This window comes from Bombus terrestris, chromosome 12, assembly GCF_910591885.1.
Source record: "Bombus terrestris chromosome 12, iyBomTerr1.2, whole genome shotgun sequence".
NCBI lineage: Eukaryota > Metazoa > Arthropoda > Insecta > Hymenoptera > Apidae > Bombus > Bombus terrestris.
In genome coordinates, this window is record NC_063280.1 from 2,346,759 (window position 1) to 2,373,321 (window position 26,563).

The 26,563-nt window shown below is 35.2% G+C and overlaps 2 protein-coding genes across 9 annotated transcripts; one reads left to right on the plus strand and one right to left on the minus strand.

The window, feature by feature from the left end:
* The first annotated feature begins 344 nt into the window (after positions 1–344).
* LOC100649107 (cadherin EGF LAG seven-pass G-type receptor 2) lies at positions 345–19,853 on the plus strand. 8 transcript variants are annotated; one of them, XM_012314537.3, is made up of 14 exons: positions 2,353–2,504; positions 2,717–2,872; positions 9,084–9,387; positions 9,852–10,123; positions 10,598–10,762; positions 11,717–12,397; positions 12,774–13,298; positions 13,965–14,317; positions 14,467–14,681; positions 15,171–15,730; positions 15,919–16,227; positions 16,326–16,620; positions 16,820–18,464; positions 18,772–19,853. In XM_012314537.3, exons 2-14 carry the CDS (start codon positions 2,864–2,866, stop codon positions 18,980–18,982), a joined length of 5,544 nt encoding a protein of 1,847 aa, XP_012169927.2. In that variant the 5' UTR covers positions 2,353–2,504; positions 2,717–2,863; the 3' UTR covers positions 18,983–19,853. The 8 variants fall into 8 exon arrangements, with proteins under 8 accessions (XP_012169929.2, XP_012169927.2, XP_012169932.2 ...); XM_012314542.3 differs by having other exon boundaries at positions 2,717–2,843; XM_012314538.3 differs by having other exon boundaries at positions 2,357–2,504; positions 2,673–2,872.
* An 861-nt stretch (positions 19,854–20,714) lies between these two features.
* LOC100646431 lies at positions 20,715–26,428 on the minus strand. Its single transcript, XM_003399436.3, has 5 exons — positions 26,282–26,428; positions 24,305–24,690; positions 23,221–23,619; positions 22,337–22,744; positions 20,715–21,210 (listed from the first exon to the last, which is right to left on the minus strand). The coding sequence occupies exons 1-5, from the start codon at positions 26,426–26,428 to the stop codon at positions 20,715–20,717; spliced, it is 1,836 nt and encodes a 611-aa protein (XP_003399484.1).
* Positions 26,429–26,563: the final 135 nt, after the last annotated feature.

Below are 26,563 nucleotides of genomic sequence, written 5' to 3' on the forward strand. Positions count from 1 at the left end.
TATCTTTGATTCTCAACTATTAAATCATTAAACTATGAATCAAGGATAAAGTGTACATATATACACATAAAAATAGAAGTTTTCCCGCCAATAAAAAATGACGAAAATAAAATATTTTTTCAGATAATGTCACCAAGGAAAGTTCTCGCTAATTTTGTTTGGATCCCTTTCGCGTCACAATCCCAGTCACGATGGAACCACGAAAGAGACTCACCTGGCACGTCGAGGTACAAAAGAATCAAAAAGGTTCGCCCCCCTTTCGCTCACAGTTACCGGGCACGGACTGTAGTCTCTCCTTCGCGGCGAGCTGTTTCTCTCTCTCCATTCCTTCCACTCCCATAGCAGAGGCCGCATACCTCCTTAGGATGCAGTATAGACCTGTCCATTGGCTGGCACAGACATCGGTTCTTTTTCGAAACGACAACGACTCATGAAACCGAGAGGATAGAGGATATAAGTCGTGTTAGACACACTCGTGTACCGATGCGTCATGAGGTATGAGTGTATGTACGTGATTCTTTCTAAATGTTATTTTTTAAACGAGTGATCTCCCAAACGGAAATACACGTGGTGTGATGATGAGTTGATACGGTGCTGCGAGGAAGAAGGATCTTGGACCGACTTTATGAGGTAAGGTCCTTGGCAGATGGTATTTCTTTGCTTTCAAGTGATTGATCGAGTCCGAACGAAAGTTCAAAGCAACATTCATTGGATTATTAAACGTTACTTTAATTATTGTTCGCTATATTTGTTGGAATAATTTTCATTTAAGGGTCCTTTGGTTTAATAATATTGTGAATCGAACGGGTGGATATGTGAAAGGAAATATCCTATACAACGTATCTTCCATAAAAATTCATTGACGTTCAGGCACGTTTCGATTTCCTGTTTTTGTTTTAGTCACGTGCTACTATCGAGGTAGCATCGTGAAAACTTGATACACGCGTTGTTGCGTAGAGTTTGGTTTAGATAGAATACGAATTGAACCGATAAAAGTGGAGTTATAAATATGTATAAATCTTGATGAAGTTGAGACCAACTGTGTAAGGTAACTCTCTATTAGGCTCGATCTTACTGGTATTTCCTTGACCTTTATATCGAGAGATAGTTAAAGTCGTCGGCTGGAAACTTTAAACAATCATATTAAATATTTCAGTGATCTGCGAAAGGCTGGGAAAATGAAAAGTTAAAACCAGCCAGTCTTGTTGTCAGGAATGTACATTTGTTAAAGGATATTTTTTACACATTCCATTTATATGACTCAGAAATAATAAAATAGTGACAAACTATGCCGAACTCCCGTCATCGTTTTCGCCAGTTCGAGGAAAACCAGTCTGACCAGCGAGTGCACTAGTCGAAGTCATGGTTTCAAGGAACCGGTGTCAAGTTCGTGGAGCAGGAAAAGCTTGAATATACATGTATTAACACGTTCAGAGATTAATCGGTTGATTTTCTCGCAAATACCAAACATGCGTTCCTCAAGGTTGCTCGAAAGACATTTTTGCAACTTACAGCTTTCTTGATCAACCAATGAAGACATAATGTACATCAGATCTTTTCTTCGTAAACATTGTGAGATTTTTATTATTACATAAAACTTAGATACTTGTGCTATTAAATTTTTACACTTATTTCAATATTCCGTCATTCATTAATGCGTTGGTCTATGTACAAATTTCCATCACCTTTAGGTCTTGAAATTTTCTGCTTGCAAATTTCTTTAAAAAATTGTCCACAGTAGGAATAGTATATATTAAAGTAACTCTAAGATTAGAGGAATAGCATCCGAAATAATCCGTAGGAAAACTGGAAGAATTCTGCAAAAATTCCATAATTACTTTCACCACATTAGAATTACGTAATTCCTTAAAACGACAGGTTCCATGTTTTTTAATTTTGTTGCTACTAAAATCATAGTTGTTTTAATAGAATTAATTTTATTTCCTGTAGAGATAGAAAAGTAGTTTTATGTACTTGTTCGTTTTCATTATATTACAGTAATTATATACATATATAGCATTAATTTATAATATACTGATTTATTAAACACTTTAACGGTTCCAGTGTTAAAGAAACCGTATTAATGACACGTCTATCCGGTACACAGTATAGTCTGGAACAGCAGCGTCTTGTGTAGCAAAAATGCAAAGACAGGGCAGAAAGAAGCGCGTGACAAGATGGTAGTCATTCATCCTGGGCATCACCTGGTCACACAGTGTCAGGATGCCAGGCGCGTAACGTAATGGTGTGGATCGTAGAGGGGGCCTCTATAACGGTTTTTTTTCTTCCTCTCGCCGGCTACTCCGTCTTCCTCTCGCTTTTCTGTGGCCTGCCTTCGCTCTGCCTCTTCTCCTTTCTCGGCGATTAACGAGTCTAGGACGTCGGGTCTCGTACGATCAGCACGGAACAGTTAACCGCGCGTACTCGTTTGCTTTTCGCGCAACCCGAAGAGAAAATCGGTATCGCGGATACGAATCAAACCGGGCGCTTCACTCCGAGAAACAGTGAGAATAGATCCTACGCCAATGTTGCTGGCCTGACCGGTATCACCGCGATGACTGTTCGCGAAATTTCACAAGAAACGCGTTTCGAAATGCTTGTTGCCGGTATCGAAAACCAATTACGAGCCGTTCGTGCTTGGTACGCGATTTTTTTTTTTTTTTTTTTTTTAGCGTATCTAGGTCAATGAACGAATCTAGGTAATTTATTTGCACAGAAATTCTCCGGGAAATTGGTCTCAAAGGCGAGAATGTGATAGATGTTTGCCACGCGTGAATTCCACTGTGGACTTTTGTAATTTGGGGATTGTTGCGTGTATACACAATGTCTCGGGAGTTTACGTAGTAAGTGCCTAAGCTGTAAAATGGATATGGTAAATATTTGTACAGAATTTTAGATTTTGAAAATTTAGAATTGATTAGGATAAAGTGCTTTAGGTAATGTTGTAATATTACGCTTATGTGTAATCTAGGAAATTGTGTAGCTCAACCATGAAAATAAGTAAAAGTTGAGTGGTCGCAATACTTGAAGAACGTAATTTTATTAAAATAGTATATTCACTACCATCTGTTAGATTCTGAATAATCTTGGTTTTTCTAGGAAATATGTTGGAACATTACTAAGATCCTGTTGCATAATCGAATTAATTTGTTTAATTATTATACTAGTAAAACTTCATAAGTTGCGAGTTACAAATTACCAGTGTTAATATATTCTCTTGTATAATAGCAGCAACGATTTACAAGTGAATATTACAAAATATACAAATCCAGTTCATTGTCTAAATTGTTCTACTTTACATAAAATTCTAAATGTAAATTCCGTTTGCACTTCTCAATTCACTAAAAAGAGGTATTGTGCAACTAAAACAAAACAGTAACACGCTGCATTTAAGGAGTTAAGTAATTTTTTAAACGATTATGAATTTATGATCAACTCTTTAAATTCATTTCAAATTATAGTAGTATAAGTTTTGATCCACATTAACGAACGCGAAACGAACATTACATTATCTTTTTTACGATCGACCTAAATGGAAAATAATTTATCGAGCGAACGGCTAATGTATTCGAGTTTCTCCGCGGCGCAGTGTAGTGTTTTGAGTACATTGGAATATGTATCGCGTTGGAAAAATGGCTAGTACCGTGACATATTTTTCCGCGTATTACTTCAGCAAATTCTATTGTGACACATCACCATGCACCGCGGTGTATAATTTCTACGTAGTATTTTTCATTCACGGGAAACGAACGTGCGGAAGCAAATGCAAAGAGAAAAGCTTTCTATCAGATAACACAGGAATTAATTCTTGCACGGAGCGTCGCAACGCGTAATAAATGGCGAAATACGTTTAGCCAATGATGAAACCGGTTTCCTTGTTGATCGAACAACAGTTCATGAAATTGAGCTCAATTTCAGCGTTTTAACGATTATGTTTTGAAATCGATATGTTTATAGTTAATGAAAAATCATAAAATATTAATAAAGTAGTTATTCATTTTGTTCCTGACTTTGTTTTTCATTTCTGTTTGAAATGAAGTTCATGTTCTTTTAATTGATACATGTGTTGCAATAAAGGAGCGAGGAAACAGTTATAACTTTCTCGAGTAGTTGATTATTCAATTTTATAGTATCACTTTGAGCTCTTGATTATTTTACAGTACTATCTTCATTGATGGCTACAATCAATTCTCTTTAAAACTAACGTCTAAATGAACAAATCATCACAGTAATAAAATAAGATCGTGATACATTAAACAAATGTATTATCAACTAACTGGATATAAAATCTCGATAAGATAGAATATACGTGTGTACAGATATTGTTAGTTAAAGGCCAAGAATATATTTTTCTTCCCCTACCTAACGAGCAGATCAATTTCATCGTTTCAAATTGATTGAAGGTAATGACCACTTTTATTTCAAAATTGAGGCGCATAGAATGCTTTTATCTTGTTATTTTAATCATGTTTTAAATCACGATGACCCATATAACGAAGCACCAGCAGTTAAACTTTGAACAGCAAATTGCATGCATTGCGGTAGTTACCATCAACTATAATTCATAAGGAATACAAGACAACGTCATGAATTCGAATTCGTTTAACATCATGAATAATGGGATCATGCATTATTAAATAGAGCATGGCGTTGTTTCTATTTGAATAATTTTGTGTTCTCCTTATCTCCTTTATTTTCATCCTTCTCCATAATCTTAAAGGATTTATATATATATATCTTATTATATATATATCTTATATTTGAGAATCGCGCTTAGTAAATACATTGTGGTCGGCGATCGTTGCGCTTACGGTGTAATATTCCGTTTACTATTATTTCTGCGGGATTTCATGGTGTGTTTTATGGTTCGTTCATGGCGAATGACGAAAGCGCGATCCGTGAATTTCTTTCTGGCTAGAATTGAATCCATTGCATAATCTAGCCGTATCGTTTTATGTTACGTCGCTGATAATTACAATTACACTGTTCAGAATCTCGGACGAGTCTTCAAACAGTAGAAGTATACTCTTGGTCATGAGTTTTAACGTTCCATGCTTTTCCGCGTTGCACACATTATAATAGAAATCGTACCAATGTTGGAATACTTCGAGTCTGTTTGTTATTGCTGAATCTATTTAAGCGGTTTATGAGGAAATGTAAATTTCCTTGTATGTTTCGTTGTCAATTCCTCTTCTACACTGCTCAACTGTGAAAAAAGGAAGTAAAATATTAGATGTGTATTATAAATGTAAATGGATTCGGTGCCTTTAGAAAGAAAATGGAAATTCTATTCATTATATAATATTTTAATCATCAAAACCGTTCTTATTATTTCATTAACTATAATAAGTGTGAAACTACATTAATTGTAGATTTTATTTCATAAAACTCCTGTAAGATAGAAAAAATATTTGAATTTAAGTTAGAAATAGATAAATCTAAGAATCAAAAGTCCAAATTAGTTTGCACGCCTAATATAATAATTTGCTAAACAAATCACTAATATTATCAGAACATATAATAAATGTAGTAAGCTGTGAAAACTTTATGTCAATGTGCTAGAAATTGCTTCTTTAATAGTTGCAGCCTTTCTCCATTGTTGGGTAATATAGTGATGCACGAATATTTGAATCTAAATGACTTCATAAGGACTTTAAATATTATCTATTTTGTGTAAAATTTTTTGTGTTTAACTATGAGTCAAGATCATAGCAACGTGTTCTTTTGGTGGTATTTAAAGATACTCAAAATTAATTCTATGATTAAGGTTCCGGTGTGAAATAATTGTAAGAATTGTTTCAACAAGGTAGCAGGTCTCCTGCCTTTCCTGTATCATACAAAATTTCTAGTAGCTTCACATGATTAATAATTAGGTTTGCCGAAGACAATACTTGATAACAACCTTCTGAACACGGAAGTCAACTAGTGGTACGAAGTCACCGGAAAATCGCTAGTATACTGTCCTGTAGTCGTCGCTTGTTTCTCTTCGCAGAATGATTGCTTCCCACGTATTACTTTCAGCTGGTTCTCATTGAAGCCTTCAAAATGAACAGTTTCAAAATTTTCAAAATTAAGCAAAAAATTAGACGAAAGGTCACAGGTGGTGATGAAAATGAACTCCAATTAGCTATACAAACTATATTTCCCCCAACAAATTCATATAAACGGAGCTTTTTAATCATATATTATAAAATATTTTATTATTTGTCTATTACATTCGTCTATTCTATCATACAGTAATTTAGAGAAAACTTCAAATTCACAGTTTAAAGAAATTCCTATATGATGCAAATAATTTATAAGAGTAGTTTGCGTAACTTATATGCAATATTTTTATGACAGGTACATTTCAAACCTATCTTAATAAAAAGAACAGGTAAGCTGTCATTCATAAAAAGGATAAATTGCAATAATCACATGTGATTTCATTCTAGTACCTACCTTAATTTTATGGGTAGAAATCATGCTGTGTATTATTTATTCTAACATAACCCATTGTGTTTTAAATTCTGCAATTCATCTGAACGATTTCCTATTAACCTCGTAATCCATCATGTTGCTCCACATACTTGGCCTTTGAATACCAGAGTCTAAATGAATATTGTTGCAGTTCCACTTAAATGCTACAGAAAAATATTATTGGTCGAGTGGTTTTGATTCCGCACAAATTGCTGTCTTGAGTGAGAGTTATGATAGAGGCGGAATAGTATAGAACGCAATCTGCATTTATCCAAGCCGATGCTGTTGTGCAAGACATTTGTTCGGAATCTGTTTGGAGACTCTACTAGAAAGTTACCACAAAGTTCTTAACAATCCTGCGCAACATTAATACGCGCTACTCATCGGCCCATGAAATTTCGTATGCTGATCTTGAAATCACGCTGAAATATTATTTTCCGTTTACACCACCAGGAAAAGTCGTTTGGAATGCTGCTTTCACGAAAAAATACTTAATCGATTACTACACACTCTGATTAACGAAGATCGCGGTCAGTACTTGCATTCTAAATTTTCTTGTTCGACGAATTCCAACTCTGATTCGAATCTTTTACGCCTTTTATTAATATATTCCGGAACTATGCGCGTGTATGCAGATCTTTTTAGGAATCTTATTTTACAGTATTTATTAACCTTATTTTGCCTCATACATATTTTTCTATAATATGCATATTTCACTCATACAAATTTTAATTACAAAGTATTTCTTAATCCTTAAGATTTGAGGTATATTAATTATCTGAAAGTAATTTTGTACTTTTTTCTAGTATCTCGTTAAAGATAAGAGCAACAATTACCTTTTTTGCTAAATCCTATCCATAAAAGCAACGCGATTATCCACCAACACCAAATTCATTTGTACACTTTAAAAGCTTAAATTAATTAAAACAGAAGGACGATAATGAAGGCGTAGATAAATGTTCGACGACTAATAGGACAATTTAATTTACGGATCGCAGCACAAGAATACCGCGAACTCCTGAAATGGAATCTGATTTCTAACGGCTTTTCACTGACTGTGCTCACCCGCTACAAGTCATTCAGTCACCGTACTCGGTGGCTGCACCGCTGGCTGGTGGTTCGCCTGAAAGCATTTTTTCGGAATGCCACAGAAAGAACGCGGCTCGGTCGCTGCCGCGTTTTATATGGGTGGTAACCGGTGGCTCCGATAGATCGTTGCATCCTCCGCAGTATTTAACCATTTCCTCTCTCCTGCCCACTCGTCTATGCGTCGTATTTTTCCAACAGAGACCGCGAACATTGATCCCAACAACGTCCAAGAAACAAATGCACGTACGCTTATTTCAGATGGCTCTCGAGCTCACCTATGGTTAACTTCTTCTCGATAGTTTCCTTTCTAGTTGAAGACGTTGATCGAACTATTATCTGAGTGATGTCTATTTGCTGTGTAATTAATCGTTGTTTGGATAGAAAGTGAGTGGTCTTGTAGGTATGTGGAGATATAAAATATCGCTATACATGGAAATATATAAATATCACTAGAGTGTGGACGTTTATAGAAATTTAGATATTTGTGAATGCAGTTAGAGAAATGAAATGTAACAAGACTTTGTTTCACCTATTAGCTTTTATAACAAGAGCACGTTTTTTTATATACTTTAAATTAGCTTGAATACTTTTGTATAAAATTTGTGTGGGAACGGATAATTTGAAACCGAAGTTTCACAGCGATTATTGGTCATATAATTTATCGTTTGTCGTAATTGTTGATAGACCATAAAATTTATTGTCTTTTTTCTGTCAGTTTCTCAAATTTTTGTAGTCATATAGGATATCATATGTGGTTTTATAGGAGAAAACATTACCATGAACGCGGAGATGTTGTTTTTTGCATTATTTAAAGCGGTACAATTATTAAGATACGCTTGTTTCGATGACCGGAAGTGAACGGAATCGTGACGAATCACAATGTAGGAAGTGTTCACCTTTCACGCAAGAGAGAACGCGCTTTTATGTATAAAACTTCATGTTTCAATTTGTTTAATGAAAGTTCCAAACATAAGCCGCGGAATTGTTCTTCTTACACCCAACATTTTCATCTTTGAATCCACTTTCTAATTGTCCACTAAATAACCGTTATTCAACAAATGCAACGTCAACCACTGATGCTAATGATGGTCCTTGTACATATCAGTAAATAGCATTATGATTGTTAATTTACATTCTCAAATTATACAGCGAGCAATGAAAGACAATGGTCTTGCGATGTCAAACATCCCACGATAATTAAAGAACCTCTAATTATAAAAAGAACAAGTTTCCAACGAGCTAGAATTGGATCTTAGGCTTGGTGAAAATGGAGGGATGAAAATTGTTAACATTTTGTATGCCAAAACTATGTGATCTGACAGATTTAAATTAAAAATTTATTAGAGATATATACTATTTAAATAGGAACATGAGCTACGCTCTCGAGTGTTGCATCGTTAGTAATATAAATCGGTTGAATCGCAAATATACTGAAAATATATTTTTAAATTTCGCATCAATTGTCTGTATCGAAATTAATATTCAAAACTTAAAAGTAAAAGAATATTTAACATATTTATTTCGTTAACCTGCAGGTGACGATGTGGACAATTTTGCTCTTTACACTCTCCACGTGGTCTTCGTCATGGGGTCAGGTGATCAACAGAGCGCCGCATTTCGTGCAAGGTGGAGACATGGCCAGACTGGCCGTGTCAGAAGGCACACCTCCAGGTGCACCTGTATACACTCTTCAAGGAGAAGATCCGGAAGGATCCAAGTTACATTATTCGATCAGTGGTGAATACTTCACTGTGAATCGGGACAGCGGTGTAGTTGTTTTAAGAAAGGCGCTAGACAGGGAGACCCAGGATTTGATCGAAGTGATCATCAGTATAACGGGTAACTACACTGTTTTTATAGATATTCCGTTACAATGCTACTGTAGAATATCAATGAATAGATGACGGTATATGTAGAGCATTAGATGACCGATATGCTAGCGGAATAGTGATGACTCGATTGTGCAATTAGATTTCGGTGAAGTTTCTTTTCTATATTTATTACGCGACTATATCTTTAAACTTTTGATTTCAGTCTTTATTTGAGAAGCTCGATAAAGAAATTATACAAATGTCTTTGAACAACAAGATACACATAAGAATTGATATAAAGAATTATCTTGAAAATTTCTAAGCCTCCATGAGTATACATAGAAATAATTTCATTTATAAATTTCTTCTATGAAAATAGCAACTCAATTCATCAAACAATATTCCTTATTTTCTTGTGTTAAAACGTACACTTTTTATTTACCAGACAATGAGAGATATCTATGAGTAATATTAAAATCAATATTCTATTAGATGAAGGGATCGCAGGATCAGAACCCAATACAGTATCCCTCCGACGCGAGATAGCGGTGTTAGATGAGAATGATAATCCACCGGTATACCATGGCAGACCTTATGCAGCCAGGGTGCCAGAAAGCGCACACGTGGGTGGTCTTCTAGTTCCACCTGGTACAATCACAATCACGGATCTCGATGGTGGTGTAAACGCAGATATTCACGTGCAGTGTGTCTCTACGTCGCGAGACGATGATGTCTGCGAGGTCTTCAACGTTTCTACAGAAAAGGTAGAAACCTTGACATTTCATTGTAACAAACAATTCGTAGCAATTCACTAAATGTAATTACTATCCAGAATTTTTACTTATGTTCTACATTCAACTTTGCGTACATTCTCAGTTATTTGCTTCTCTATATTATATGATATCCAAATTTTCCGTTAATTACTTCTTTACATTCTACGATCTTTCTAAGATCTTGACTATATCTTCTCCAGATCCTATTATATACATATATTTTTACTTCTCTATATCCTACATGCCAAAATTTTCAACTATTCATTTCTTCTGTACACTATACTATCCTTAAATTCTTAAGTACTTACATTCAATACTTAAATTTCCCTTCTACCATTTCTTCAACGAAAATATCATTAAGTTAAGAAAAATTGCCAATTATTTACATCCGATGCTCGAATTTCTCTTCTACGATCGTTCAACGAAAAGTCGATTGAGCTTATAAATCAAAAACTACATTTTCAGTTGACGGAAGGGAAATACGACGTACAGATCACCCTGTCGAAGTCTCTGGATTACGAGAGGAGAAACTCGTATTTGATCAACCTCTTGGCTGTAGACGGTGCCAGCGATGTATCGAAAAGGTTACAGGCCAGAGCAACAGTAGCCGTGGATGTTCTCGATGTTCAGGTAAGTAGGTCTCGACCTAACCGCGGATGTAACTGTACATCCAGTGTGATCATTCCGTATTAGTTAGTAAGATTGTTTACGATAATCTAAGCAGGAAAGCGCAGGCCGTTACCTAGTGACTCTGTTCGTGGAACGTCCTATTATGTGTACGCGTTGTTCGCGAAATAACTTTCACCAGAACGGTAAACGTTTTCCTTCGTTCGTTCTAACACAAACTTTAATCATTCTTGAAATCCTCCGTTAGATAACGGTCTCAAATTCTTTTAATTAATTCCTAGGAATCATGAGAATTACTCAAAACAAATAAAAAACCAAGTGAGATGATACTAGTGATATTTGACAGTAGATTACAGATATTTATTTATCTTTAAATCAATAGATTATAGATATTTATTTATCTCTAAATCAATAGATTATAGATATAAATATTTTGTTAAAATACTATTAAAACACTGTTCGTGGTTGAATACGTATTTTTGTTAAAATAGTTGGTTGAAATAGTCATATTTACAAATCAGATAGTTCAACATGGTGATGAACGAATTTGGGTATACTGGTAAGATATACAACTTTTGTAACATTTTTATTTCACAATTACTATAATGCTGAATAACTGTATTTTCGGTTTAAATATTGCACAAATATAAGTATTATTATGAGAGTACAATTAATTAAATGCAAGACCTAGAATATAAAATTCTTTACCAAAAATAATCGGTTGGCGCTTGAAATTAAATCTTTTTACATGAAAGAGGTAAGAAACGTTGCAACAGATTTTAAAGCAATAGGCATAGTTTTTGCAGTACATACTGTGTCAGCTTTGATCAAAAGCTGAAGTCAAATAAGCAGGATACATCTCTTGCTCCAGTACCATCCACTAGCAAACCTTTGAATCAGAGATTTACATTTACTACGGATTGTAAATGATAAATAAATTGCATAAATTGCTTTCAGGATCAGCCGCCCGTGTTCTTGAACGCGCCGTACAGCGCGGCACTTCCGGAGAACACGCCAGCTAGTCACACGATCCTAACAATCAGAGCGCGAGACGGTGACACGGGTGAACCTAGAATTCTCCTATTAACTCTCGAAGACGAGGAATCAGGCCACTTTGATCTCGAAGTATCGAGAGAGGGTGACGTGACAGTAGGCAAACTGGTTACCACCAACATTTCCCTCGATCGAGAGGATCCTAGAATCCTACAAAATGGTGGGATTTACACGTTCCAAGTGAAAGCTACGGAATTAATCAATAACGAGATCCCAGCAGACACTGCAACCTCGATTGTCACGATAGTCGTCACAGATGTTGACGATTTGATGCCTGTGTTTAACGAGAAGTACTTCAATATAAAAATTTCAGAAGACATAGGTAAGGGTACACCTTTACCGGGATTAAATATGATAGTGAGTGACGGAGATGTTGGAGAGAATGCGAAGTATAGATTGGCTCTTAGAGATGCGCCGGATTATCCTGGAATTAGCAAGGCTTTCATTGTTAGTCCCGTGGAAGCTCAAGGTCGTGTGCCAGTTGTGGTTAAAGCAAAAGATGTCAATGTCTTGGATTATGATGTGGATGACCTCGCTAAAAGGAAACTCGAGTTCGAAGTTGTTGCAGTGGTTGCAAATGAAGTGGTACGAATTTGTCGTCAATAATTTGTAAATAGACCATGGACTTTTATGCATTTACGAAAAATCTGAAGATGTACTACAAAAAATACACCATAATATGCAAGAATCTATAAGAATATAACATACAAATACAATACAATATACTTGGAATGATGTTTATTAGATAAAATAAATTTCTAGAATTAAAGATATAAATTCCATATTTTGTATAAATACTCCTAGTCTACATATAAATATTTTTAACACAGTAATAGATACATTCTTAACAATTCCTAGATTTGTTTCTATAGAACTTCCATGTTATCTTTGACCATATACGCATAAATATTTGTATAACAATTGATGTATGAAAAGTAATATATTAATAAATAAATTTTAGGTGGCCATAAGTAGAGTTCACGTAGAGTTAATGGACGCCAACGATCACAGTCCAGAATTCTCTCAATCGGTGTACAAACTATCTGTGCCAGAAGACGCGGAAATAGGCACACGATTCGGCGATGTGTTCGCAAGAGACTACGACAGTGGTTCTTTTGGTGAATTGACTTACACTCTACGTGGTTTCGGAGCTGACAAATTCGAAACTAATCTAAAAACAGGTGGAGTTTCAATAGCAAAACCATTGGACTACGAAGCTCAGAAATCGTATTCATTGACGATGGAAGCTAAAGATGGAGGTGGAAGAGTATCTGCTGTGAATATTCTGATAGAATTGGACGATGTTAATGACAATAAGCCAGTATTTGAACAAAACGAATATACGAGAACTGTCCGCGAAGGAGCAACAAGTTTCGATCCACAGATGTTTGTTAGAGCCACTGATGTCGATGGTCCAGCACAGGGAAATGGGAAAGTAACGTACTCTATCAGTTCGCATAACAGTATGACGAACGGTGTTTTCAAGGTACGTGTTGTTGTCAGATAAATATGAAAGAGTAAAAATAGATGAAATAAGCTTAGGTATAATCAGAGGCAGACCTACCTTGACACCAATGACACGATAAGATTCGGGCCTCGGAACACCAAGGAGGCCCCAAAGTGGTTGGAAAAAAGATTAATAAACGATTATCAGAATCATATTAAATACATTTGTTAGTATTCAAGGGGTGAGATCAAAATTTTAACTTGGCCAAAATGAGCATTCGATGAGTCCATTCTAAAACATTTTAGAGGATCCTTGCGTTTTCTAAAATACGTGAAAAAAAGAGAATCTTTCTCGCTTACAATTTCGAGGAGTTTTAAAAGCAATTTTGGACTGGCCATCGTGCGTATTTTAATTGCTACACATGAATTCACCGTCTAAATGAATATCATTTTGACAGATTAATCAAAAGATCTCTAAATGTAAATATTAATTTCCTATTGATTTAAGAAAGAAGCCAGGTTAAACATTTTTCAATTCGTTTTAGCTGAAAATGATTATTAGCTTCAGGCAACCAAAGCGTTAAATCCACCACAGAGTATAGTGAATAAAAATTAGCAATCCGATAAAGTCCTATTTGCATATCTTTATTGTAAATTATTAATAAAAGTTATTTTGTGCACAGAATTAATAACAATATTTTTACAGATAAATTCAGAGACCGGAGAAGTGACAATGGCGAAAGCAGTGCGTTCAGACGACACAGAAAGAGGAATTTACGAATTAATAATTCGTGCTACGGATGCTGGAACGCCGCCATTATATTCCGAAGCAAAATTATCAGTAAGGGTTGGAGTACCTGGAAACCAAAAACCCATTTTCCGTGGAAATTACAAATCTAATGTACCAGGACCTAGCACTTACCGAGCAAGATTGTTGGAGAACGCTTCGCCAGGAACGGAAGTCATTAGAGTCGTAGCAAACGATCCTGATGGAAGAGACAACTTGTTGCAGTATCACATTGCTTCCGGTGCTAAAGATAATTTTGTCATAGATTCTAGGTAATTTACACCATAATTTACATCTCTATAATTTATTCAAGACAAATACGTAACAATTTTCGTAAATGCTTTTTTCAATAAATGTTTTCACAGATCTAGAATAATATATTATAGATATTAAATATTAAAATCTGTTATGAATTGTTTAGTTCTGGTGTTATCACGGTCTCACTAGATGCTCGTTTGGATTTGGAAACCGGAGGAGAAAAGTACGAAGTAATAGTTTACGCCATAGACTCTGGCACACCACTTAGGGAAACCGCTACGACAACTGTCACAGTGAATATGGTAGACGTGAACAACAAACCACCGATGTTCAACGAGTCGACGTATCTCGTTTACGTATCGGAAAGAGCATCTATTGGTGGGTTCTAAAATAATAAAAAAACATACAGGATGATTCTTTTGTTAGTTAATTCATAGGCAGTAATAACAGTAGTGAATCGCATATTCTCGTTCTCAGTTTGTACATAGTGGTGCATGGAAGTTTCAAGGTAGATAAAATGTCCATTTTATACTCTTTCAAAAACGATATTTAAAAAAATTTCTGCTAATATTATATAACTATAAAACTATATAGTAGCGTCCATTTGTTTTACTGAGATCTTTTACGTGCCACGTCTTCATATTCAATATTAGCAACAAATTTTTCATATATCACTTTTAAAATATAAAATGAAAAATCTTTCTGGTTGGAACTATCTTGTACATCACTGTATATAAAAATATAAGAAAAGTATGTAGTTCCCGGTATGGTTATCGACACAGTCCTTATGTTAACTAGCGACAGGATCATGCAATATAAATTACAACAGAAAGAATTCAGTGCTGATAATTAATAATCGTTAAACAGGTGAACCAGTATTGAAAGTAGTAGCAACAGACCCAGACTCAGACGCTTATTTGGAATATTCTTTAGTAGAACCCATCAGGGCTGTCGACAAAACTGGCGTGGCTCTGAAGAGCACAACTTCCTATGATTACAAAACAGCGTTTCGAATAAATTCCATGACTGGTTTAATTACAGTAAATCGTGTGTTAGATTATCAAGTGGCTGCAGTAGTCATTTTGACGGTTCAGGTGCAAGATTTGAACGCCGTCGTTGATAAAGAGAAGCAGATTACGAATGTCGAGGTGACGATTTATATCCAAGCTTACAGCGACGACAATCCAACGTTTACGAACCCAGGATGGTCGCCTAATAATCCCACAATCAAGATTTCCGTGCCAGAGGAACAACCTCTTGGAACTACTTTGCTAATGCTATCAGCCAAAGAACCAACTACTGGTTATGCCGTTCAAAGGTTTGAATTGGTGAGGGAAGATGATGATGAAGGGTATGTGAATGTGGGTGTTCAAAGCGGAAACGTTGTTTTGAGCAAGCGGCTGGACTATGAAGCTCTGAATCAAAAGGTAAATTTTAGTTTTAAAGCTAATTTTTTATATTCATTTTAATCCTATAAATTCTAATTTCTAAGCTCATTTTTAGTATTTATTCTTGTTCTATTTGTAATTAAATTATTCAAATTATAATTTTAAAACTATGTTCCTGTGTCTATACATAATTATGTTTTGGGATTTCAACGGTTTGTGATTTTCAGTTCATTCGATTTAAAGTACGAGCTTTAGCAAGAGATTACGAGATAACAAGAAAAATGTCGGAAGCCAACTTGATAGTCGAAGTGCAAGACATGAATGACAACAGTCCTATCTTTACTCAAAAGGATTACAAAATTTCTGTATTAGAATCGGTAAAACCTCCAAAGATTGTATTGAACGTCAGAGCTACGGATATGGATAGTTCCAGCACGGAACAGGAAGTTAAGAGAGGATATGGTGAAGTGAGATACTCTTTAGTTGGAGAAAACGCTAATATGTTCGAGGTGGAACCAATAACTGGTAACATTCAGGTAAATAAATTTATTTTTATACATTTTACTAGAATTTACGTTACATTCATTATATCTATGTTATATTAATTTGAATATTTCTAACCTTATTTGTATAGATTGCAACCAATACAACACTTGACAGAGAAAAACAGTCGGTTCTCCGTTTTTATGTCGTTGCATCAGACATGCCTCAAGGTGGAGCAGAACAGAGAAGCACGAGAGCTTTGGTGACCGTAGATGTTTTAGATGTCAATGATAACGCTCCAAGTTTTGAGCAAGAATCTTATACAGCTGTAATACCTGAGAACGCTTCATCAGGTGTCAGTGTAGTGAATATTACTGCCACAGATCCAGACGAAGGCAATGGCGGAATAATCAATTATGAAATCATTGATGAGGGCGAAGCAAGTGGTAAGCAAAAGTATAACATTTTTTCCGTTTTCGAAGTATTAATGTTTTTTCTTTAACTCTTTGATTCTAATGAAAAATTCGGAATGAACAATAATTATTTCTTTATCGTCACTGTAAAAGAGTCAAATGTTTTAAATTTTCAAATACGATCAATCGCCAAGAAATTCTAAGATTGATTTGTGGATTACGAAAATTCTAGGACTGTTCAAAATAAACCACACAACTGGCGAAATTTATTCAGCTCGAGAATTGACAGGCAAAGGAAGGACAGAGCCATACATAATGAGAATCAGAGCTCAAGATAGCGGCGTGCCAGAACTCTATTCCGACGTAATTCTGACACTTTACATCGGTGATGTAGTCAGCAATGATGGCGTACCTCTTTTCATCAGACCCACCCTCGAAGAAATAGCTCACATAGCTGAAAACTCAACCATTGGCAGTCCAGTGTTTCAAGTCGTAGCTTCAGATCCCGATGATCCGAATTTACCAAACGGAAAGATTACTTTCAAATTTTTAGAAGATGGAAACTTCGGCAAAGACGCGAGTGCCTTCAAAATAAACAGCGAAACTGGTCTAATTACTACCAGGAAATTACTAGATCGAGAAACAAAGGATAGTTATACGTTGATATTAGTTGCTCAAGACTTGGGAAGTCCTCCTCAGCAGGCAACCAGAGTTCTTCAAGTTCTAGTGAATGATATCGACGATCATAAGCCTCATTTTAAAAGAAACTTAGACAGTTCACCTATAGAACTGACAATATTCGAAGAAGAACCAATTGGAACAAAAGTTGGCGTGATCGAGGCGATTGACGAAGACATTGGAGAAAATGGAATGATCGACTATTCAATTATCTATGGAAACGAAGCTAGGCTGTTTATTGTAGAAAGACTCGAAAATAATTCGGCAGTGATCAAATCAAACGGTCGACTCGATAGAGAGACAGCTGATCGTCATTTGCTAACGATTAAATGTTTCCCCTTTTCCACAAAGAAGAGTGACATCGTTCCAAAACCTTACAATCGACAAGATCCTTCTGAAAGACAAATTCTTGTCAAGATTTTGGATATCGACGATAACAAGCCAAAGTTTAAAAAGGAGAATGTCACATTGGGTGTCCGTCTAAATGTTCCAATAGACACGAGTCTTATCACTCTGGAAGCTTTCGATGCTGACTCTGACGCTCTTCCAATTAATTACAGCACGGGTAAAGCTTCTTTTACTTCCCTCGTTGATCCTTCTATGTCTAAACGAAAGATTCCCTCGCACTTGTCTTTGAATCCTCAAACTGGAGAACTCAGAACGACTGGTTCCATGACCAGTTACGCAGATGGTTACATGGAAATCATTGTCTCGGCCAATAACTCGGTTACACCAGATAGAGAGACGAATATCACATTGAGGATATTTCTACTACGTGACAGAGACATGTTGAAGTTCGTGTTTTCGAAGCCACCTGTAGAGGTCAGAAAGACTCTGGAGGATTTTGAGAAATCTGTGCAACAAGCTCTATCTTTACCTATAACTGTCAATGTTTACGATACGCAGTTTTATTCGAAGGAAGACAATTCTTTGGATTTCTCTTCGACCAGTTCCTGTTTCCAAATGGTTGGAAAGGAAGCATATGATTTGGACGAAATGAAAGCTCTTCTAACTGACCCAAAAAATGAGGAATTGAAGAAAGTTTATAGGACGTATCATGTGGAGAAGGTGCAACATTGCGCCGCCATGGTAGCTAGAGCTGACGCCTCGATGACGCAGATGTGGGTGCTCGCCATTGCGGTTCTTGTTGGCATTGCTACGGTGATTTCTAGTTGTGCACTTTGCTGCATGCACGCCAAGTAAGTGTTTATGATTTTCTTGGACTTTTACGACTTGTAAGAGGAATTAGATATGTTTTCGAATAATCCAAATTTTTAAATGCTATTATTATATACATTATCGATCAAAAGTTTGGAATCACCCCATGTTTTCTATAGATTTTCAGAATGTAGAAAAAATTAAGAATTTAGGAATTTAATTTAAAATTCCAACTTAGAAGTTCGTTATCTTATTATACATATATTATCCGTAACCACTATCTTCTCTTAACAACAAGTAATCGAGTTTTGAGAAAAAAATTATAATTAGTTTAATTGTTCCTTCCAGGTACAAACGACAAGTAAAACACGCCCGTTTGCGTGATCAGCCTCGGCCGCCATTAAGTTACGTCTCTTCCGGTCCAGGGATGGTCAGTGCCACATCACATACAACACTGGGACCTGGTACCATGGTTTCTCTAGGACCACACGAAGGTCCTTACGAATGGGGAGCGGATACAACTCTCTATCATCCGAGTACTCTCGGTTCCAGGACGTAAACAAGTAGACGATGACTGAACAGCATGAAGATTTTCATTCTTCTGTACAGAAAACGCCTTGAGACAAATCTTTTTAGCTCAGAACCGGGATTTCAATGGATAAATATTTGTATCATTTCGATATTACTTAACGAGCATGCCATATTGAGATTTTATTTCCTAAAAGTATTATTGAAAGAAGAAATACCAGAGAGGTGATGTATTATACGAGATGAAAACAATAATTTGAATGCTATATTAACAATAGAAACGTTGAATATAAGCATTCACGAAAAATTAGATATTTCTTTAATCAAAAAATCTCTAAGATGAATATATCTGATAACCATAGTTACAAACGTCAATCAAAGATAGAGTACAACTATAATACTTGCTCGTAGCTATTCGTTAGTTTTGAATGTTATTTTAAAGCAATGAAACTTATTCAAGGCATGTGGCTTGACAGGGAATTGTTCAAACGCACAGTGTTATCAAAATCAGTGAATTTATTCATTCAATGAGAACGAGAAAAATCGTGGATCACGTTTCAAGAACTGACAATGCGCTTTTCTTGCTGGAAACGCCCGAAGCATACGAATAAATTGTATTATAGTCATTTGCGGTGTCATCGAGAAAATTACGAGAATCGTGCAACGAAGTTGACGAATGGTGCTATAATGTAAGATCGATAAATTCGTGCCAAATTACAGGGACACGTGTAAAGTGCAACATTATTTAGTATTAAGTGAAACTAATTTGCGTGAATTGTATATTTCTTAGACTGTACACGGATCTGATTCACAAAACGTTTCGCGACATTGTCATAGAAAATGCGCGTCCGCTATTGTAATATATGCAGTATTTAAGGATGAAATAAAAACTGTACATTTGAGTTATGTTTATAAAAAAAGAAAAATATCGCTGTCTTTTTTATATATACCAATTTGGATACATTAACATTTGTAAGATCCAGAATCAACTTTCGAATCTATTTAATTTACATTGGACGAATAAAATAAATCATAACCTCATCATCTTCTTCGAAACTAAAAATTCAAAACTAAACTAAAAAGAAAGTAAGTAAAAATTGAGAAGTAGCGATTTATGATTTTTGTTTAACTAATTGTAAATTATATATTTTATAATCGTAATATCAAAATAAGTAATTATTTCATTGCCTCCTTCGAAATTTTTAAGAAAATAACTGAAAATTTTCGGACAAAATTTGTATAATTCCTAATTTTAAATTGTGATAAAATATTTCAATATTTTCTACTTCAATAGATAATAGATCTTATAGTCGTCTAAAGATTCTCCGTTAGAAGATGTACTCAGCGACTAATACCAATTTTGTAGACCACGATCTCTTGGCCTATTAAGCAATCGCGTTGAACGAATATCTTAAGATTGCTACAGCAAAGATCTTGAGAGACTCTCGAACGCCCTCGACGAAAATGTCAAGGCGAGGTGGAGCTCGGTAGATAATTTGATCTGGTGGGAAATACGAAGAAATCTCAAGGAGATTGACGATTGTCTAGTTCAGACATCTATAATTACATTCGAGGATATAATTAGAAATCATAATATATTTAGAAAGAAAGAACACTAATGTATTCGTTGCGTGATTTTAGACAATTTTCTATTACAAATACGCAGCTACCTTGACCAACCATATCCTTTTTAATATTTATTATTTTTTTTAATATTTATTATTTTTCTTTCTCGGAAACGTATGTTTCTTCTTGCAGTCTCTTTAAGAGACACTGTCGTTGAATTGTTTAAATCCTTCAACGGTGTCGATATCCTTTGAATTATCGATAGTTTCAGTTTTATTGATTTTGATTTCTTTCGAAATGACAGTCGTATTACATTCATTCAATTCACTCTCCGTGGTAGTTCCTACAATTTTCTGAGCCTCAAACTCGTACTTTTCGGTACTAGCGTAATCTTCCTCTATGCTTGATTTATGGTTAGGTGGGACAGTGATGGTTTCATCCGGGTTTTCGTTTTCACCTAATCTTGAAAAATCGTTTGTCTTTTGTAATATTTTTATTTCGTCTTTGTTATCGAGAAAAGTTTCTTGATATCGTGTGGCAGCAAGATTAGATCTTTCATTATCCTGATCCATGAACTTTGATTGTTCTACAGCTAAATGTTTGGCTATCGTTTCTAAAGGTGACCATACTTTATCCACGAATTGTTGTCGATCTTCTGGTGCCATGGATTCCGATCTGTGAATAATATCGTACCTAAAACCAAATGATAAAGCTTAAGTATTGTTTTTACAATGCTATTATAATAATTATACTTAAAAATATATAGTGTAGTAGTTAGAAATAGAATAATTTTCATTTAAATTTTTCAAAAAATGTTTTCAAGCAATGCTTCTTTATTTTAGTTAACTGTTATTTTTATATTACGGCATTAATAACTCTTATCCTCGTTGTCTGACAATATATCAACTGATGTCATTTCTTTTTTCGCAGTTAATAAAATACATTAATGCATATATTTCAGGAGGCAATCTTGCAAGGATCGTTGAAGAGAATTTACGATGAATAATTTTCGAATCGATCGTTTATACCTTGAATTTAGTCGATGATATTTCACGTGGTTGTCTTTAACGAGTCGTCGAACATTTTCGACAAGATTTTTTCACCTATCGACGTCGCACGTTCAGTGAAAGTTCTCCGCATGAATTTACCGATCTTCCCAACGATTCCGCAGATAAATACAACGTAGAACGAAGCCAGGATCGCCATTGTAACTATTCCACGATCCATCGCACGATATGGTTTACAGGGAAATCGCGTTTCGTCGATTGAGAATAAATCTAGGTGGATTCGCGAAAGCGATCCGTGAGTCTTATGTAATCGAAAGTAAGGAAGATCGTCTTCGATACAAGAACGTAGACACCGTGGGTGAAAAATTTGCACACAGAAATTTTTACGTAATCGCCGAGTCGGAAATGTGGAAATGTTATTTATGTTTCATTTTGAGCAAAACTGAATATAATTTATTTTGTACTTTAATGTGACTTCTTAAGAAAAATATCATATTTCTGGCACGTCAATATATTTTCTATTTTGACTAGAATAAGCTGTCTCAAAAAGTAAATTTATAGTGTCTAATTCTGGTGCAGTCCTCAAATATCTATGTCCAAATCTTACTCTTGTTTGAACAAGGGAAATGTTCAAAAAATACTTTGATGTACATTTAAAACGGGAAATCACGTAAATAACATACAATAACGATTTTTCCGTGTTTTCCTCAAACTTAAAAAGTTTGTTAAGAATAAGAAACACAACCGGATCTAATATCATTTAAAGAACGCAACATGGTTATCAGCTTGTTTTATGTATTTTAAAATTTCACCTGCTCATCTTGCTCTTTTTTCTTGGATATAGATTCAAATGGAATATCATTTGCTGTCTTTCTTCTTCGTCGGTCATTGCCTGATTGTGAGTAGACATTCCCATCAATGATTGCGGGAGTGGAGAATGAAACTTCAGCCCTCTGTTATACTGAATCGGCCTTCGCAGTTCGTAATCGTCCATAGGCACTTGTTTCGGCCTGTTTGCCTTTTTATTTTGCTCTGTAATGTCAGTGATGGGATAAATGTCCAACATAACACTGAATGGCTGCGGTTTCCGCTTCTTTCCGTAATTACTCGGATATGAAGCTGGATTTTCGTACATGGATTCAATCGACGTCGGTTTATAATAATTAGATGGCCGTCCATAAGCATCGTAGTTGTATCTGTGAAGACCTGTCGGTGAAAATCTGAAAAATCGAACTGATTTCACTTTTCCATAATTAAAAACATTTTTATTCCAGAGAGTTTGTTGCATTGTTATATTTTCTAAGTGCAATATTTTCAGAGTACCTATAATATTTTTTATTTATATGTAATAGTTTGTGCTAAAGAAATTATTGTAATATATTTAAATCGATGTTCAACTACGATAGTTAAATAATTTTATTATTAAATTTACGTTCAGCAAACAGATTTTTCAGTATGTATTATATGTAGTTGGAAAAATAGCTGAACGATACAAAGGCAAACGACATACTCTACTTGCTCCTCTGTCAATCAGTAAGTGTGTAAATAATCAATAATTTCCAATATGCGTGCCCTATTTTAAAAATTCTGTCACTAGAATGGTTCTATCAACTTTATGTAGGGCAAATAAACCTGCATTCTTTCCGCTTGCCAAGTTTCCAACCACCAATGATACGTAGATTCTTTTTCTACAGACCTGACATTGGACGTAGCCAATAAATTCACGTCCGCTGGATGTTTGGGTTTGTACTGATAAAACGGATCTTCGTTTAGCGGATAAGGTGGAGTTTCATCTTCTTCCGATCTATCGCTGTTGGACATCATCTCCCCTGCTCCAGGATACAAATCGTATTTCTTTGGATTCACGTACACGCCAGTGAACTTGATGCCTCGATTTGATAAGTCAGCGTCGTTCGTCAGATATTTGATGATATCCTGAATATTTCTAGAGGCGTATGGATATCTGTACTGCGTGAGTTGAGGGTATCTTGGACGTTTAAAGGCAGTTGGTTGTGGTGTCTTCAATTCCCAATGAAAAGGAAGAGGTCGATTCTCCTCTGAACTTCCATCTTCTTCCAACTCTGGGTACTTGTGTCTGTTTAAGTATATTTAAAAATATTGCATTTAGAAATACTTTTTTCCGCCAATTAGTTCTCAAGTTTCAATTCCAGAGATTTATACGGAATGAAATAAAAGATTTGTAATATATAAATGAGATTGAAATTTTTATTCATTAGTACTTACGATCCTACGATGTACGTAATGCGTATTAATAAAGTGAGTGATAATAGAGCTATGTTCGAGGGAAGAAGAAGTGTTGCTGAAGAGTAGAAAGTGTTTCTTGAGGATTTACATACTGTAGGCTGTAATGTTGATTTATTGCCGGCTTGAGGCACAGGCAGGGAACACCGATATAATGAAACTGAGATAATCAGTTCATGTACATTTCCATCGAATACGAATCGTGTGTGTGCGTACGTTACAGAGGATGCTCATTAACTTTTAAACGAAGGAAAAAATGTGACGAATATAAATACTTGACGGACATTTAAAACCCAGTTACGGGTTTTGTAAGCGTTATGTAACACCGTATTAAAATCTTCGGCTTCGTTCCTGACGATTGAAGCGAAACTCTACGAATATCAGTTCGTTTATGACGTCTTTGATGACTTGAGAAATCGTATCGAACATTTTCATTACATATTTATATTGTCAGGTTACAAAAAAAGTCACGATACAATCATTTATTTCAATAAAGAGCAACGTAGACAATATTTTACCTTTGTCTCACACGATAAACAATTGCATGATTGTCGAACAATTGTTTCCCTTCTGCCGACTCGTCCACCTTGTTCTCCACCGATTTCAGCACTCTTTTCCTTAGCTTGAAGTTATTCAGGTTCTGAGACTTAAATTCTGCGTCAGCTACTTTCTGATCGGTCGTTTCATCGTAAAGGAACAGATTCCCATCATTGTCTAAACGATCTTGAATGTAAATGGAACTGGTTCTATTCATTTCTGGCGGAACAGTCGAGTTAAACAATTTTTTCGTAAAGTTCGAAGGTTTCTTAAGAGCATTTTGCAAGATGTACATATGCTTTGTTTCTTGATTCAGTTTGCTGTTCACTGATGAAGCGGATGTAAAGTCGTATAAAAATATTCCGACCTATAATAGGAGATAGAATAAAATTGTCAAGATTAATTTGCGCTAAATTTTAATTAATTCATCTTTCTCAACTTTTTCTAAACATATAAAGCATATTTTATTTTATTTCGTGAAATTAATTTTAGATTTTTTCCAATATAAAAGATATTGGAAAGTGCACTTCTCAATTCAAACCGAACTGGTATCCTGTTCGCAAGAAAAGACATTTCTTCACTAGATTTCGTTTATACATTAAACCTAAACGAGAACCATTCTCGAGAAGGCACACGTTAATTCGTGTCAAAACACAGTTAACGCCCTATATGTGAAGCACGCAGAAATCTTCTTTGAGACGCTTGGTTCGCCAAGCATGCGAATCTACTGCGGCGAGATCCACGGTGAAATTGTGATTTTTAACTCTGCTACCTGTACCTGTTGCATTAATCATGGGAGAAAACTCGCGAAGTGTAATTGCGCTTATTGTTCGCCACAATTGCGTCTTATTAAGGCGCCGAATGACAAAAACTTTACTTTTAACGAAACGTTTGTTATTGCAAAGTTAAACGCTTACTTTCTGTCAGGTTGCTTTAATTTTACAATTAATCACATTTTGAATCAGTTATAAAGAGATCGCGGATGTTTATGCAATTTCAAACTTGTATAAACATAACTAAAGAAATGAAACTAAATAGGAACTCGTTTTACCCACTAAATATTCTAATAATTATTCTTTAGATTTTTGCATATTTAAATACACTTATGAATGCATAAACATTCATAATCTAATTATAAAACAAATTTCGAATTAAATAAAAACATAAAAATCAACTTTCTATTAAAACAATTAGAAAATCACGTTTCTTACGTCGCAATGAATCCAATTCCTGGTATGAATGCATTAAGTATTATTTATTGATATATCGTTCGCGCATAGTTTGGTACTCATTAAAAAATCATCGTAAGTGTTACAGCTATGCAGACAGTAGCGTTCGAACGCGGTAGAACGTAATGCACTGTTAATGATCGATACGTAATGTTTCTCGATCACGCAGGCTGAGTCATTGAACTTACTCGATGTGGCAGTAGGTACACGAAACGATTCCTTGTGAGATGAATAGCTTTTGTAAGGAGACCGCGTAAAAGAAACCAATACTCTTTAAAGTACATAACACGATATATAGGTGAGCAGTGTGTTACTGTTTGCATAGCGAGTATATGTAATAATAGTAATGAATACATGTAAGTTATAATGTTTGAGTTTATACGATAACTCGTTTAATTGAGGATGCAACATTTTTTTGAAAAGAGGAAACAAAGAAAAATGATTGATGGTAAAAACTTAGAGACTTAATTCTTTCAGGAATGAATGTTATTTGGACTGTGGAAAAAATTCTTCTTTTCAATTATTAATAATCTTCAACATAATAATCTTAGCAATAAGACATTTGTTCTGTTGCTTTTGCAAAGGAAATCTAATATATTAAAAATGGGACTATATTGAGAGTTAAATAAATTTAAAATTATAAAATTTCACATGTGAAATAGTTAAGAGGACTGATGAGAGAACTAAGTACTGAAAAGATTTTTATTGATGCTATGGTTGGATACTTACTAATGCCACTGCCACTACCACCATAACTCCAATTACAAATTTCCTCGTAATAGAACTGTATCGACTTCTATAGTATCGATCACCGTGATCGGAATAAAGTCCAAGCTGAGACGTATTAATTACAGTTCTTCTTCCCGTTTCCAGCATCTTTTGATTATTCGCATGACATTTTCGAGATGGATCGATCGATCTTTCGTACACTCAGGGATTTTTTTACCACATGATTACGATCTTTATCAATATAAAGTGGACATAATACAAATATAAATAAAGCATAACAAG